At 42.5% G+C, this 16,887-nt stretch overlaps 1 protein-coding gene across 1 annotated transcript; it reads right to left on the reverse strand.

The window, feature by feature from the left end:
- Positions 1-313: 313 nt before the first annotated feature.
- LOC104469767 (KN motif and ankyrin repeat domain-containing protein 1-like) lies at positions 314-16,339 on the reverse strand (the record flags this gene model as incomplete). Its single annotated transcript, XM_010084412.1, has 10 exons — positions 314-1,145; positions 1,810-1,908; positions 4,335-4,535; positions 5,070-5,212; positions 7,891-8,110; positions 10,881-10,968; positions 13,022-13,231; positions 14,431-14,539; positions 15,331-15,563; positions 16,289-16,339. Coding segments are annotated over 10 exons (1,417 nt in total), but the record flags the coding sequence as incomplete, so codon positions are not given.
- Positions 16,340-16,887: the final 548 nt, after the last annotated feature.

Consider the following 16,887-nt stretch of genomic DNA (forward strand, 5'->3'; position numbering starts at 1 on the left):
TGGGCACTGATGCTGTGCGCATCAGCAGCCCCCAAGGCCTGGGCTATCCAGTCCTCCCTGCCTTGACTTACCAATCTACCCTGTTTCACCGCTGCAGTTGTAATTTGAAGCTTTTCTAGATGATGACAAATCACACGTAAAACAGGAGAGGAATAAAACAGCATAATGAAATTTTATTCTGAAAATATGGCAAGACTCTAAGGCACTTCAAACATTTCAATACACATGACTAAAGTGAATGTGACAAGGTAATAGCATTCCATAAATATGCACCGAGAACTATGCTCAATTCCACTCAAGGGGAATATACAGCTGGTACCTCTAATTTTACTCTCCAATAAACATGTATGGAGCTTATAGACTGACACAGTTAATAAAAATATGGTAACAGGACATGTAATTCTTCATGTAGTTTTTAATTATTAAGGAATATAAAATGTTGAAAATACTGTGTGAGTTAATTTTATAGATACTAGTATCTTTCATATAAAAAGTTATACATTATCCCCAATTAGCAACAACTTATTTAGTGAACTTCAGACCTGACAAGAAGCTCTATCCCCAACACCTACCTACCCGCTCACCCACCAGCTCAAGATCCACAGAGCTGACTATATAAGCAACTGCAACTTCTGAATTTCAAAGTAATTAAAAACATCAGAATCATGTTGGAATGAAATTTATGAAAAGGCTACTGTGATAAAGTCCAGGCACCATAAACATAAGTATGTTTTAGAATGATTAAAAACAAGCCACTGCGACACCGCTGCATGAAGCCCTAGGCTGCACATAACATAGGAAAGGATAATCTACAGCAAAGAAAAACAGGATTTATGCCAGTGTACGGGAAGACAAGAAAGTGAGCAAAAAGAACAGTACTGGCTAAGGTTCTCAGCTGAACACTACATAACTATATGCTTGCTTCAAGTTTACAGTTTTCTATCTTTACCACTAGATCTCTGCTTTCACTTTGCTGGTGAGTTCAGGCACAAGACAATTACATTCAGTATCTGTCTCAGTAAAACAGTAACATTTAGCAGCTTGAAGATGGCATAGAGATTTTTACAGATATTCATGCGCTACTACTCAAATGTGGCTCTGTGGGTGGGACCAGGAGATGTCTTTCTGCTAAGCCTCGGAGTGCCCTAGAAAAAAGGAAGGAAAAATTAATCAAAGGGAAATTATTCCAGCCAGCCCTCACAAAGCACTCTGTGCAATCCCTTGCCTGTAATTGCACAGATTAATCTTTCTTTTTCTTTTTTTTTTTTTTCATTCTAGAAGAACAGCGCCTGCTATCATACAGCCTACTAACTGAGAGTGCATGTTGTTTAGACAGTGAAACATTTAGCAGCAGTTTATCAGGAGAGTGAGTCAGGGCTTGGAGAGCAGGTGGATAGTTGTAAGAACACCTAGGACAGCTGTAACTGCAGAAACAGCTGTGTTTTGGTGACCAGGTCAATAATCAGCATTACAATGATGCAACAGCACCTCTGCACACTAGCCAGACTCAGTGAACCCTGCTAGTGAACTATTTGTACCCCCAGATAAGAGGGAGGAGAAGGAAGAGAAGGAGGAAGAAGAGGAGAAGGAAGAGGTATCCTACAGACAGGGTTCAGCCTTCTGCAGTCAACCTGTATCTAAAAATGTACATTCCACTTACCAGTATAAAAAGCATCCTGTGAATAAACCTGCAATTTTGTGTGCTGCACTGCTGGACAGCTGCCTGGGGGTTAATCTTTTGTTTACGTTTTACTATTATGTTCAGGAGCAGCCAGTTAAAACACAAACTGTAGGAGGTTGTGTACTAACCGGTGACTGGGTTTTGGAAAAGTTGACATGGGCATAAAGGAGAACCGCTATGTCCTTATGTCCAGCTTCCAGGGCTATTGAAAGTGCTGTGCTGCCATCCTAAGAGAGGAAAGGAAGAAATAAGAAAATTAGTGCTCGTTTGTATTAACAGACCTCTTAAAAGCCCCATCAGCCCACAGAAAGGAAGTTATGAAACGGAGGCCCTACTGGTCAGACAGACCATTGGGTTAATTTAGAGTCTTATTTAATTTATTATAATTAAGTGACAATAAGCCTTGCACTGCTATTTTATGAGGCACTCCAGTTGTCAGAGGTCTCATAATTCCTTTCAATGAGAGGTCTCAATTATTGCTGAGGAAGAAAGAACATGCCATTATCACAATAATGTTACATGTAATGCTGTATAAGACCAGTGATTTCAGAAGATTGGACTGTCCAACAATATCACTGAGGAGTCAAAGAGAAGATAAGGGAGGGATAAATGCTGATCAAATATCATAATTGCTATGTTACAATGATAATTGTTGTGTTATATCTCCCATTAACACTATGAGCAGTTTCATTAATAATTGCGAGTGCTCCTTGATGGAAGTCTAACTACAAACAAATGGACTCTCCTGCTCAAATACTGTCACCTCATTTTCTCAGAAGATATTATGCCTTTCAGAAACCATAGTTGTTGAGGCTGCTAGAAGCAAAGAGTGCTGTTGCTGAAAGGGTAATTTATTGACCTGGTGTCTTCCCTTTAGACCATGTTTGGTCCAGGAAGATGATGTCAGACAACCTGTAATGTGAACCTCTCGGCTGTCAGAAAGGCACACTTGTATGAAGCTGCCACATCCCCAACTCTGCCTTCCTGGCTTCCTTCCCTTCCTGAAACTGGTGCATCATGTGGCTACAATGCCCTGCTCTCCAATGGGGCTTAAATTACAAGGCAGGCAGCTACAACCTCAGCACAAATCTCACAGTGGCTTGCTGGTCCACAGCCTGGCTTTTGGCTCTTGCGCACAGAAGTTTCCACAACAATGCCAGTATTTGAAATGTCCTCTCATGTTGGTTCTGCATGGAGTATGTTTGCCAGCCACTGCCATAGCACTAGTATAAGAGAGGTTGGCACAACTTTAAGGAAACTGTAAATCCTTTTTCCAGGATGGGGCACAATGAAGACTTTCATTGACTTTCCACCCAAGTGGAAAGTCTTCTTATGAGACTACAGAGAGTGATTAACACATACATTTAACTGTCCTAAGCAGACAGGGAGCTATAAGAGCTGTCCACTACACTGCAATGTAATAAACTACAAATGTACAACAAATACTCCACAGTCAACATCAGGAAAAGCCAACTTCTCAGAGATGCTGAATCACTGTCAGAGTGGCACACATCAGTAGGATGAGGCTCAGCTTACTACCGATTATACTGACTAGAAAAGCATCTCTGTCACATTCAGAATAGCTAGTGGAATGCTAAAAATCTCATAATCTTGCAGCACAGACAAACCCATTATAAAATGAATAAGCAGCAGACAAGCTGTGCTTGAGAAACAGTATTAAACTGCCTACAGGAATAGTTAAGTGTCATGTCCACTCAAAGACTTGCAGTAACCTAGACTGCCCCTCAAAGTGTTTGTTACACTGAGGCCTTCTTCTATTTTTCTTCAGGTCAGCTGGCATGCCGCTGGCACCATTGGGAACCGAGCTGGCTCCTGCAGCAGGTGAGTAAATGAACAGAAATTATGTCTCTGCCTCTCTGCAACAGCTTCAACAAATAACCACCCACTGCCCTCCCAAATCCCAAACCCAGGCTCCACTTCTGTGCTCAGTGGGTGAAAGCAAAAGGAAGAACGTAAACCTACCCATGAAGTGATGTTGTTAACAAGAACCCAGTACTGCCAAGAAACCAGCAAAGTCAACATTTTCAAGCTTGAGAAGTCTGACAGTATAGGCTGCAATGATTCTTGCAAACAAGAAATATGCAAGTGTCCCACTTGGCACTTAAGTCAGAGTCTGTATCTGTTCATTGTCAGGACAATGTACCTTCATGACTGAGACCAAACCTGCACTCTCAAAAGTCATGGTGTAGATACTGTATGAACATTCTGTGAAGAGAACTGCAGGGCTGATGTTTGCCATGGACACAAAAAAGCAACACAGCAAGTCACCAGCTAAGGTCCTAACTGAAAACTGGAAGACTCCTGGGAAAGGGAGAAAGAACATGAGACAGGAAGATGTTTTACCATGAACTAGCAAATATTTTTTCTGTTCTGGCCACTGCACACCTACAGCTAACTATAAAAATTACTACTGGGTAGGTCTGTTAGAAAAGCAAAGATACTAGCCAAATAATGACAGTGCTTGCTACCACGAAGCAGAGGATTCATGCATTTGATACTTTGGCGCTGTGAGACAGCGATTGGCATTAAGTAGTTTGCAACAGCTCTCCACTGCATTGAAAAAACTGAATTAGGAAAACATTCTAGAGTGGAGAAGCTATCTGATGAAGCACTATCTGGAAAGGCAACTCACATTGTCCTCCAGGGTGCCATTACACCCAGGTTGAGCCAGCAGAAGTTTGACAATCTCTACATGTCCATGTTCACTAGCACACATCAGAGCTGTAGAACCCTCGTCATCCTGGATATTGACGTCTGCACCACAGGCCAGTAAAGCTTTAACCATGTCTATCCGCCCATGACTCACAGCTAGCATCAGTGCAGTCTGACCAGCCTGCATGGAAAGAAGAGGAAAACCCAAATAACTACACAGACAACCAGTGACAAAGCATGCACACTTTTTTGGCACCGTGCTTCTTCTGGGGGGAAAAAAGATTGCTATTTTATACAGCAATCTCAAGGTTCTGCTTGCCATTATTTAAATACCTTTTATGCATAATATATCCCACATTCACACATCTATTTATGAAATTAATGGAAGACATCGGTTCTATTTCCAGATATCTGGAGTTCCCTGGAAGGAACTAAATGGTGCAGAATTTGTAAATGCATCCCAAAATTCAGTAATGCTTCTTTCATATAATATTCAATCTTCATTTTTAGAAGAGATCCAGACCTGAGGCTCAACTGTTCTTCCATGGCTCCATTTTGTATACAGCAATCAAAAAAACACACACAAATATCAGACTGCAGAGGGTGACAGTGAATGAGTGCAAAAGCTGTACTGATGGAACAGCGATGGGAGCATGGAAGGAAAGATAAAAAGACACGGGACTGCAAATGCTGTCTCATGAACCATTTTACTGACCTGGCTGGCTTTAGCATTCACGTCCCCACAGCTGAACAGTTCCTCCACTATCCTCATGTCCTTCTCTGCTTCCACAGCTGCAAGCGCAGCAAGCATGATGGGAGTATAGCCGGCCTTGTTCTGATGATTTACGTTACAGACATCTGCAGAGGGATGAGATAATTTCTTTGGAAAGCAGGAACTCAAAAAGCAGCAATTGTGCTAATGAACTGAATAAACTGTTAGTAGAGCAGCTTATAAAAAGAAAAGGCAGCAATTGCTCTCATAATGGAAGCAATTCTAGGGAGAGAAGAAAAAAATAAACAGGGGTGCTGGTGCTCTTGAGCCTTAGAAAGAAAAGGATTCTCTTCTACTATGCCTGCAACACAAGGGAAAGCACAAAGCCATTTTATATGTCATTATTTAGGGCTTTCTTTGTGCATTTTTTTTTATTTTTTAAAAGCAAATGGTCTGAAATTTGACATGACCATTGGCGTCATGAGTTGGAACGCTAGGAATACTATCAGGAGAGTCTCTAAGCTCCTCTCTTGAGGGGATCCACACTGCAAAAGAAAAGCAGCTCATCAGCATGGTCAGTGGAAAAGCTGATTCTCCTCAGCACAAACTTTTTCCTGTAACTGGTGTTATTTTAAAGATCTGCAAGTGTACTTTGACATGTTTTGGAGCTATGGAAAAAAACCTTCAATTAAAGACTGTTTCCAGCTCTACAGACTATTTGAGTGTGAAAGAAAGTACTCTGGGAACAAATACGATCAAGTCCTCTGACTACTGCCAGCAGCTGACAAGAGTTCTCCTTTTTATTGAAGTCTAACCTCCAGTCTGTCTCTGTTGCTAAAATTCAGCAGAAATCCAGTGGGACTTATTAGTTTACCAGACAGCAGGGCTTTCAGTGTGCTCATTGTATTGGAAAGCAAGGACTCAGACTTACATAAACAGTAAATCTAGACTTGGGCTTAAATTGCACCACAGGTATCTTAAAAAGCAAAAATGTTTCAGGAAATTCTTCAGATTTATTGCCAAATGCTTTTTTTTTTTTTTCTTTAAGTGAAAAGAACATTGCAGAAGCAATACAAGTGCAGATATAAGAAAACGCATGTTCTGTCATGTTCCATAGATATCACCTGTGCGACCTTATAACCAGCAGCTGAACCTTACTTTCAGAAGTCACTTCTGGGAAGCCACTGAAGCCACAGAACAAGACACTCTGCTACATGCATTTCTTCATGAGTAATGAATAACTATTGCAAATGATGGTCTCCTACCCTAACTAGACTACTTCAGCAGAGGTGTGTTTTCTGAGCTCACATTTCAGCTCCTTTCCTATATGGCAATGAGCAGAGCTGTTTTCCTATTTGTCCCCTTGGTAACACTGCACCGTGATACAGAGGAGCCTCTTGTCTCATCTGCTCTTCCTACCAAACACACTGACATGGAGTTCTTGGACCAAGAATCTGCCTGTGGATATAGCCACATTGCAGAGCTGACTATAGTGACCATTCTGACCTGAAGGAATTTGCCTGTTTGCAAATATTTTCCAAGTGCTAGTTCTGGGGATGTGCAGTGTGCTCCCGCACACCTAGCACTAGTCACAGTTGTTGGATTTTACAGTTAAAACCCGCTGTCTTCACAGGAACACACCATCTGCTGTGAACTACAGCAGTCCCAACTTCCAGCAACAGATTAACATGCTTGTGCTACCCTAAGATACCCAGAAAGCGGAGGGGCAGTTTCCTCCTACCTCCCTGCTGCAGAGCCAGCCTGCTGCATTTCACTGTCCTGACATTCCCTGCATTCCACTGCTGTGACTCACTCTTCCCAACAGGCTGCATTCAAGCAGGTCCAGAGATTTCAAAGCGCTCACTTTCCTGCCGAGGAAATCTTTGCAGTGACAGACATGCGGGTTATCAAAGCTGAGATTTGTAGCATTAATAATTCCCTTGTTTATCTGATAGTACCCTTCTGGATTTGTAAGTGTTGCTAGGCTTACACTGCAGCCACGTTGCTGGTCCAGTTAAGCTTCGTAACCAACTGTGACAGGTTTTATAACTGGTTTAGACTTCAGTCAGGGAGCAAAACTAGGCTTAAATAGATCACCTCCTGCCTGGGACCACCTCCAACGTGTGACACCTTCTGCTGACTGCTTTCTGGCTTAGCGCATGTAGGGAGCAGATATTCTGGAGTCTCCCCTCTGCCACTACCCTCTCTGCATGTGTATGGCAAGGGGATGGAGAGAAGGAAGCAACGACAAAAGCAGCTAAATGAAACATCATCACATTGCTCATGGATCACGGAAATGCTCCTATATGGCAGAATGCCATATTGCTCCAGTTTCTCAGGAAACCTGTATAGTTGTGCCAAGGTGGTGGCCAGAAAAAGCTTCTGTACTGCTCTAGTAAGATAAAGCTAGACTAATTTCAGTGTTTAGGATGGATGTTTACACCTGAATGCATGTTCCTCCACCAGCACCCTACCTTTGGCTGAGCAGCAGCTGCGCTGCCTCCAAAGAAAACTGCTGGAAGCTAGTGCTGCTGAAGTCCAAGAGCCAGGGATCTATCTGTCTGTCCCAAACACTGTTCAACCCTATATATAATTTACTTGAGTGTTTTTGTAACTTCTTCCAAGAGCTATCACCATCACTTCCAAAGCTCACACTAGAAACAAGGATTCTAAACTACCCAAGTGAGCCACCATGTAACTGTTAACAGTTAAAACAGCTGCTGGAGGAGGCCCAAGCTTGACCTCTTGCTTATCAAGAATGCCACCCATGAGGACTGCAAAAACCAAAAATACTTTAAAAAAATATGCGAACAAGTCAACTTACTTGCATCCAGAAGAAGCTTCACAATTTCAAAGTTAGAATGTGAGACGCTGTAATGCAGAGCTGTGTTTCCATTTCCATCTGCCATATTGATGATATGTCTGAGGACAGCAGGAGAAATCTCTTCAAAAGCAGTGATGTAGTCTCCAACCATTTCAGGGACAGCTGACTTCTGACTTGAGACACGAAACCACTCGTGCTGGATGGTATTTAAACAAAACCTCTGCCAAAACCAAGACAGAAGAATTTTCATATGGGCAATCTATTTAAAGGATTTTCCATCCCACAAGTCAGCGATGCAGGAGGTCAGGCCTTTTCCAGTCGAATGTGGGAAGAAAGTATTCAGCTCACAAACACGATGTACAGACTGAAGCTTCCCCTCTGAATAAACCCCTCTTTAAGACACCAGTTGTTCACCTCCTCTCATTTTACCTAATTTTCAGGAATGGTTCACCTCTGAGGGCACAGAATTTGAGGATGAGACTACCCCCCGAGTTAATGGGTATCAAATACTGGTGAACAGAAAAAAGATGTGGAGTAACCATTTCCATGAAATACTTAGTTAAGTTTCTAAAACACTGATGAACCCAAAACTATGAGCAGTTGGAACACACATTTCTTGGGGACTTGAGCATGCTAAATGAATTAGGCCCAATCCCAAGGCATGAATTATCAAGTGGACAAAGCATAGAAGAAGTGGCTGGACAGCAGTTCTGCAGGAGTAGAGCTGGGCATTACAGGGGATCACAAGCTGAACCTGAGACAACAACATCATGCTGTAATGAAGAAGGCAAAAGTTTGGGGGTGAATAAACAGATGTATAGCTTGCACAGCATGTGATGCAGTCCCTTTCTCTCAGCCTAGGACTGTGAAGGCAACAGCTGGCCTACCTTGTCTGGTTCGATCACTGAATGACATGAAAGATTTGGTCAAACAGTTTCAAGGGTAAGCAGCAGGAACGATTAGAAGTCAAGGAAACCTATCAGACCTATGGGACAGACAGGAAGGACTGGAGATGCTGTGCTGAAAGAACAGCTGGGGAAAGGAACACCGTAAGATTTTCACAGTGCAAAATGCTGTTGCAGAGAAAAGAAAACCTCTTCTTCACCTGCAGGCTGGCTGGCTGCAATAGTAAGGGATTTCAGCAGCAATGAGAAGATCCAGGTTAGACATTCAGGATAAACCCTTCCAATTGTTATGGACTGAGGGTGGAAGGTAGGAGACTCTCAGGCCAGATAAACTCTCTTGGGAACACCATAGCAGGTAAAGCAGATCTGTCTGTGAGTCAAGGGGTCTCCTGCCATCACCACTAGCTCTGAATTTCTAAGACAATTTCTCTAACCTGGGAGAATCACCATGTCCTTCTTCTCTTCTCATAAAACCCTGCCTGCAAGGTGGCCAGTAAGTTCAAGGACAATTTTGTAGGTAAGACACTCAGGATGCTTCTCTAGCTTCTAGTGAATACGCAGAGGACCTGTACCAGTAGTTCTAGAGGGGCCCGTGTCTAGTAAAGGGAGAGAATATTCTACACATGTCAGTACTATATATGTATCTGTACTACATATATATATAGAATATTCTACCTCAGTACTACTATATTAAAAACTTACAAGGTCCAACCATTTAAGTTAAAAGACCGTGTGTATAGTGAAATACAGAGCTGAAACACAGAAGTGGTCATGAAGTGACACAATATAAGTTTTAATTTATTTTAGGCACTACTGAGTGAAAAATACCACTAAGAAATAATTTTTACAGTCACAGAATCACATGCATTATTAAGTAAATGGTACACTTTAAAATTCAAGTAATCCATCACACCCCAAAAGGAGCAGTCTGCAGCTCTTTCCAGCATAAACAGCAGCTACAAGAGTATGTTGGAGGAAGTTGGGACAATTTCTATGAATCCTCAGCCATACTGAAGTTTAGTGGTTTTGCACAAGACTTCTTTACGAGCAGACAGACAAAGAAGACAAACTGATTACTCTGCAGTTTCTAGATACAGAGCACTACTGGCAAACATTTTAAGCACAAGAAAGAAACACGCAAACTCAAATTACACTTCAAAGGCAGAGATTATCACCGGGTTATGCCATTTTTGACACTCTAAATTCTGACTGGGCATGAAGCATTTGTTGTTTGAATGCCTAAACTACTCCTCTGAAGGACTAACACTGGAATAAAAACTATCCGTCACAACTGTTATTAAACAGCCTTTTGAAACATTCCCTGGACCACAAATGTGGAACTGCACACAGACAGTATTTGTGTCTGTGTCTTACAGACAATGTTATCGCCTTTAAGAAGCTGCACGTGCTCTATGGTAGAGGAGACTGGCACTGGATTGTTGCCTTTTACATCACTGCACAACTAACAAATACAAAATTTAATTTCATATCACTAAGCAATGTTCCTTTGCTTTCAGACTGCCCTCACAAAGTAGCATAGACAATTCCTATATGAAACAAATACAACCTTATTTCTTGAGACTGAGTATTAACAATGAAACCTTCTTAACTCTCCGTGGCACTGACAAAAGCTACCAGCACAGTAAGCGAGGCAGAAACAGCATGTCTATGCTTAGAAGGCAGCAGAGCATACTCAGTTTCAGAATAGACTTTGAGCTTTTGTCATGGGAAGAAACAGGCTCCTCGTCCCACGCAGTCTCTTAATGCGAGGCCTGAGAGCCGTCCACAGCAGTGCTAAAGCAACATTTACCAAATAACACAGGAATGCATGGATGTGTTGAAACTGCACTTTCATGTTACTATTTTTATGTGTGTGCCTTAGGACAACACCCCAGCACACAAAGCACAAGTACATTCTCTGGACAAAAGTCTCCTGATAGAAGAAGTGCTTTGTGACTCTTCCAGAAAAAGATGAAATCCTCTTCTGCCTAGCCACTGTGGTGCTGGTCCTGCAAAAGCAGAACTTATCCCTTCCTGAAGTTTTTCTGTTGCAGCTCAGAGAGAATTTTGCCCTGCATTACTTACCACATCTTTGTTGGTCAATGCCTTGGGGTCATCAATGTTGTTTCTCAGCAGGTGACAGGCAGAAAGCATCTTTTCACTCAGTTCGTATCTGAGGGAGACAGCAGAATACACGGAACATTTAAATTTTTCTCTCAATGTTTCAGCACAGAAACATTTACCTTTCCAAATGTCACGTGGGAACGAATGTTTCTAGGCAAGTCATCAGCTGCTGCAACGCAGAAGCTGCTCTGGCAGCTCTTCTCTGTGGGGACTCCCTCCCCAGCGAGTGGAGATACTGTCAGGGCTGCGGACATCCATGAGGAGCAAAAATGTGTTTCCCAGATGTACGCGGGAGGAGCAGTGGGAACAGAGAGCAGGCGATACACCACTTCCGGGCTTTAGACTTGGCAAACCTTCTAGTGCAAATTCTCACCTATGGCTCTACAACTGCAAAGCACATATTCTGTGCTTTGATTACTTGATTAACATGATGAAATGCCAATAGTTGTGATGGAAGCCAAATTAACTGGTGGGAAAGTGCACAGGCAGTGCTGCCCTGCAGGCTCCTGCTTTATCCTGTTCACCAGAACCAGACATTCTAACCTCATCCACTCTGGAAATGTACTCTCCTTCTCCAGTCCCCCTTCGTGTTTTCACTTCTGCGCCCCTTCCATCACAAATTTCAAAACTCAGGGAACAGCTAAAAATAAGAAAGCCCATGCCACATGGCATGCCAGGCTGTGGCCAACCATCTCTGCCTACAACCTGCCACAAAGGATAACTGCAATTTTCCAGGAAAATTCTCCCAAAAAGCAGAGAGGCTAACACACTCATGTGTAAAGGTGGGCATTTTAGCCCTCCAGGGTGACATGCCAGCTGCTGGTGCTTCCAGAGCAAGGAAATGCTCTACCACTGCATGGACCATGTTCAGCCCCCCGTGGCCACGTGCCCTGCCTCTTCCCCTCAAAGGACATTGCCAGGGCAGCCAGCTTTCAAAGAACATGCTCCTCAAGTACACATGGCTATCTAAGCTGTCCTGCTGCCCCTCTTCACGATCACCCTTTCTTATGGTAAATACAAATTAGAGAGCTCCTTTGAGAAATTGCCCATCCTTTTATGACAGCTGTAAAATAACAGGCCATCCTACAGTGCTGTATAAATAAAGCTCAGGGCACTTCAAAACTCACAGCTCCAAGGCCTATGAACAGCTTTTAATTATGAATTTCTACATCCCTTTTATTTAGCAGTTGATAAATACAGATAAGTTTGATTCTAAGCTGTATCTCCAGTGAAACATCACATATTAGTTTTGTCTTAGCTCTTTTACCGTTACTATTCCACTCACATAATTTTCCAAGCTAGCACACTTGTAAACATCTGGCAAACCCAGTATCTATGAAATATCCCTTTGATGTCTATGTTTTTGCTTTCCTTTATCAATTCACTAATTAAGAATCAGTAATCACTCAACACACTACTGCTTTCTATGTGCCAAAAAACCCCCCTTGCCTGTCAAATGCTACCTTACATAGCTCATTACCAGCAATTTGAAAAGTACCTTAGACATGAAATACTAAACAAGTGCGTGACAGCAGCCTTAAAGTGTATCAGAGTATATGACCTCATATGAAGTATATGAACTCAAGGTTGGATGACCTCCTTGCTGCTGCACCCCATCGTCTTACCAAGCAGTACGAGCCACAGCTGAAATACTGTGGAAGGTACAAATGCAAGATGTGCTCCCAGTAGGCTGACGACCTAGTCTGCATGGTTCAAGACTCATTTGCTTGCTTACTGTCTCACAGACCAGGCTGTTAACCAACCAGGCATTACCTGCTCCCAAATGAGTACCGTTTGTGACCTGGGAGGGCCTCTGCTTGGGTGGAGCTGCCTGGGTTTCACTATAAATGGACCATTTAAAGGCACTAGGGACAGCCACTGGAAAGGGCACCTTCTGACAGCTTCTCCCTGCTCACGCACGGTCGTTTTGCCATGAAACTGCCTCTGGTTACCTGCTGGAGAAGGAGGGAAGCAGGCAGCACTCGAGTGGTAATGGGGGCTGGCACTTAGTCCACCAGCTCAGGCACAGGCTGTGGCTCACCCCATGCAACCAGGCAGCAGTAACCCCCTTAGAAGTACTCAGGAGAAAGCAAGCAGACTACCTCTCTCTGATTTCCACCTCCTCGGCCTCGCACTCGGCGGGGGGGCTGTCCTTCTCTGCCCCCACAGTGCAGACGTCTGGGGTGCGGGGCAAGGGCTGTCCCTCCTTTGTGTGCTGGCCGCAGGGGTACTCATGGCCCTCGCACTCCTCCTCTGAATCTGAAGAGGAGCTCTCCTCAGAGCTGGAGTCGTCGCTGGATGTTGTCTCATACCTGGAGAGAGAACAGGCAGGCGCTGGGGTGCTTGCTCAGCACCATTCAGCAGCAGTCAGTACCCACCTGTGCTGGTGCAAGGAGAAAAACGTCTTGCAAAGGCTTAGTTGTCCTGTCTTCTACTCAGACCTTTGCCACTCACTGAATTCAGTGTCACTGCCAACTGACACTGTGATTATTATATGCACTGTGTGTAATGAAGGAATAACAACCTTATTTAAACAGAAATCTTAACACTCTGTCAGACCTTGCAGCCCCAAAATGAAATTGCTTTGTCCAGAGTAAACTGTATTGTTGCCTTACGAGGCAGATATAAGCAGGGAAGCTAACAAACCTATCTGAAGACAACAGCCACAACTTTAACATTTTTTCATGTGACAATCCAAAACATTTTGATACTTTAGGTGAACTATAAGTGAGTAGGACAATTATAATGCTGATTGTAACGAACAGTCTTATCTCACCAACCTCGACACCTGATGAATTCATGTACTAAACCTACTCTTCTAATGTAGAACAGTGATTTATGAGTGATAATATTACCCCACTATTAGTAATAAGACTTTTAGCCAATATGCATGAAATTAAGTAATTGTGATATTTAGGCACAAGGCATTTGTACTGAAGAAAAACTAATCTGAGGAAAGGGCTAGAAAAGCTATATTAAAAAAAAAGGTGAAACCATTTTAAAGTTCTTTGTGACATTCTGCAAGAGTAAGTCACATTTTAAAAGATAATCTTCCACACTGCTTTCTGTATTTGTGTAATAAAGTTTCTGTATTAATCTAGTGCAAAGCCAGGAAAGTTAATTCTTAGGCAATGCCATCTCTTGCTGTATTGTTCCATAGCACAATGCTGCACTTGTCAGCTGCAAAAGACATATCAAAGTTTTCCTTACTAAAATATTGCCTGAGAAATGTTCCCAGGGCTCTTTGTTTCATTTTCCTGTGTTAAATTTGGCAGCAATCTAATCTACAGGTACTTGAGACTGATGCCATATATGACTTGACAGCACAAAAGGTTCATAGAGGATTAAGATGAACTCGGTTGTTTCATTCTTTCCTCCAACCCTTAAACTCAGCAAGTGCACCTCAGCTTGCAGGCCAGGCAAAAGCTATACGTAAGCTCCTGGGTTGCTCATCTCCTTCCCAATGTGAAAGTCCTCCAGGGACAGATTTTTTTGGAGACAGGTCTCTTACCCGCCATTAATGCCAACAAACTGCAGGTTCTTCTTGGTGTTGCTCAAATCTTTTTTCCCATCCCTTTTCTTCATGATAGATTTGAGTGTGTTTTCACTATTAGTACATACTGTTGAAAACGGAGACAAAGGACACGTATCAGTGCAAATCTGTAGCCAGCTTTGACTGCAGCAGCTTTAGACAATTTTTCAAGACAAACAGAAGCTGGGCTTTCTAATCTTCTTATACATACAGTCATGGTGTGAGACGTACACTGGAAACATAGAAGAACACTTCCAAAAACAACTCTGGAAACAGAAAGCTAGTTTAGCCTAACTTTCCCGTCTTTCAACATGCTGCTGATCTTTATGATGCTTTAGAAAACCTTAAGAAACTTTTTTTTCTTTGCTATTTGTGAAAGACCTCTAATATTGAAATGGGTTGCTCTGCTCTGTTAAGAAAATCTTAATTCTTGGTGTCAGATGACAGCAGCTCATTGCCAGAACTAATGCGTTAGTACAGACAGCACATTAACAATAACCTATTCAACACGGTGGCGAGGTTCAATCAAGGCTGGTCTTTTAGATTTTAGTATTCACTGAAACAACTTTTAAACCAATCTCTAAGCATAAGACAGGTAAAACATTCATTCAAATTTAAGTTTTTTTTCAAAAAAATTAACCCTTTCTCTCTCAGTACATTTTTATTATGAAGACACTACATGGCGTTTCACTGATGTGCTACTATCTGCCATTTAAAAACTAACCACTACCTGCAGACATAGGTACTCACACTGACTTTTCCTGTAGCCGCATCTTTCCCTGTTTTTGCAATTCTGAGAACCCTGAAAACCTCCTTTAACTGTATTTCATATTCAAACTCCATCAGCACAAAGAAAGGTGGATGTGAGCCAGTTATTACCATAGAGGCCAGAGGCAAGCTGGTCATCTGTCAGGTTAATTGGAGCAAGAGTTTTGTCCTGAGAAGAAAAGGACTTCCTTCCCCGAACAGCTTCCACCAGGGGAGTCTTCCTCTCCTCCTGAGCAGGCACAATGTCCTGCTCCAATTTCAGTGTTCGCAAATTTGAAGTTAAGTGGGCATTTGCAAGTTGGCCGTGAGGGATGTACTCCAAAGTAGCACCTGCCAGAGAAGACAGTAGGCATCATGGAGGAGTCAGACCAAAACATTCCGGTCAATACTGTAATCAACAGGGGGAAAAAAAACAAATTGGGGGGAAAAAAAGGGCAACACTTGTGCACCACAATACTCTTTTCTGAGGATCTAACAGGAAAAGAGTGTGATTGTTTTCAGAAAATACAAAAAAAAAAACAACCTGGGAGTTATTCTTTCCACAAAAACATGTAATACAAAGAAAAACTATAAAGATATTGAATTTGAAATGGATGAAAGGAGTGCTCCTTCCTTTTCCGTCTCTCCCGGTGTGCACAGTGCTCAGGGCAGACTCACTGAGCTTGATGGGCCTGAAGAGTGTGTTCATGGAGTCTGGACGTTCCTTCTACAGGAGCAGTGCCCTTTTCATCTTACTTTTTTTTTAAAGGAATGGCAATTTCCATGAACACAGAAACTTTTCAGGAAACTTTCCTTTTTGCCAGCATTCCACTAATTCTGAAATTTACATACTTTACCCAATTACTAAGGCAACTGCACTAAACTCCCACCACTGAGCTAGTATTTAAATCAAATTCCAATTTTTAGTTGTACACCTTTTTTTTTTTTCTGATTTGTTGGCATCCAGCCATTTTTTCCCTTTGTGTGTTTAAAAGGCAGTGCTAATTACACAGACTTTTACAGATTCCCCTGGAGTTCCTCCAGCTGTGCTATTACAACTGCTCTACAGAACCACACAAATGCTTTTGTTTGTGGAACACACTGTTTTTTTACACACACATTCTTCCTTAAAGCAACCTTGCTAGCATTTCAAGGAAGAGAAAAAAAAAAAGAAAATGTTTCATTTACTTTAAACACTTCTTTCAAAGCTTGCTTCAATCGCATCTGCCTACGTACACTGTGTTTTCCCTTTGTACGCATCAAGAATTAAGCCACAGCCTCCTCATTCAAATAGGTGAATGGCACTGCACAGGATGCTAACATTGTAGTACGGTAAATTCCAAATATTCACTTTCAGAAATACAGCTGACATCTTTACTGCTCTTGATAGACTGCCTTTCCCCCTTCCTGCTTTACCTCAGTACTTTTTTCTTCCTAAAACAGGACATAATGAAGCTGATTTTTCCAAGCAGTTTCCTCTGCTTTGCTCCCATTCCCACCCAAGCCTCTGAGCTCCCAACCGAGTCTCCCAACCACATGCACTTCCAAAGTGCCTTCTCCAGCAGTGAGACCTATTGCCCACTTCCACCACGGCATATGGCTTCTCCAAGCTACAGGGGGAAGCCACCTGCCAGGAAAGGCACAAGGCAGGGTATCAGCAGATGTGTCACTACAGGTAGAGCGAAAAAG

This window comes from Pterocles gutturalis, unplaced genomic scaffold (genome assembly GCF_000699245.1).
Source record: "Pterocles gutturalis isolate BGI_N339 unplaced genomic scaffold, ASM69924v1 scaffold47830, whole genome shotgun sequence".
Lineage (NCBI taxonomy): Eukaryota > Metazoa > Chordata > Aves > Pterocliformes > Pteroclidae > Pterocles > Pterocles gutturalis.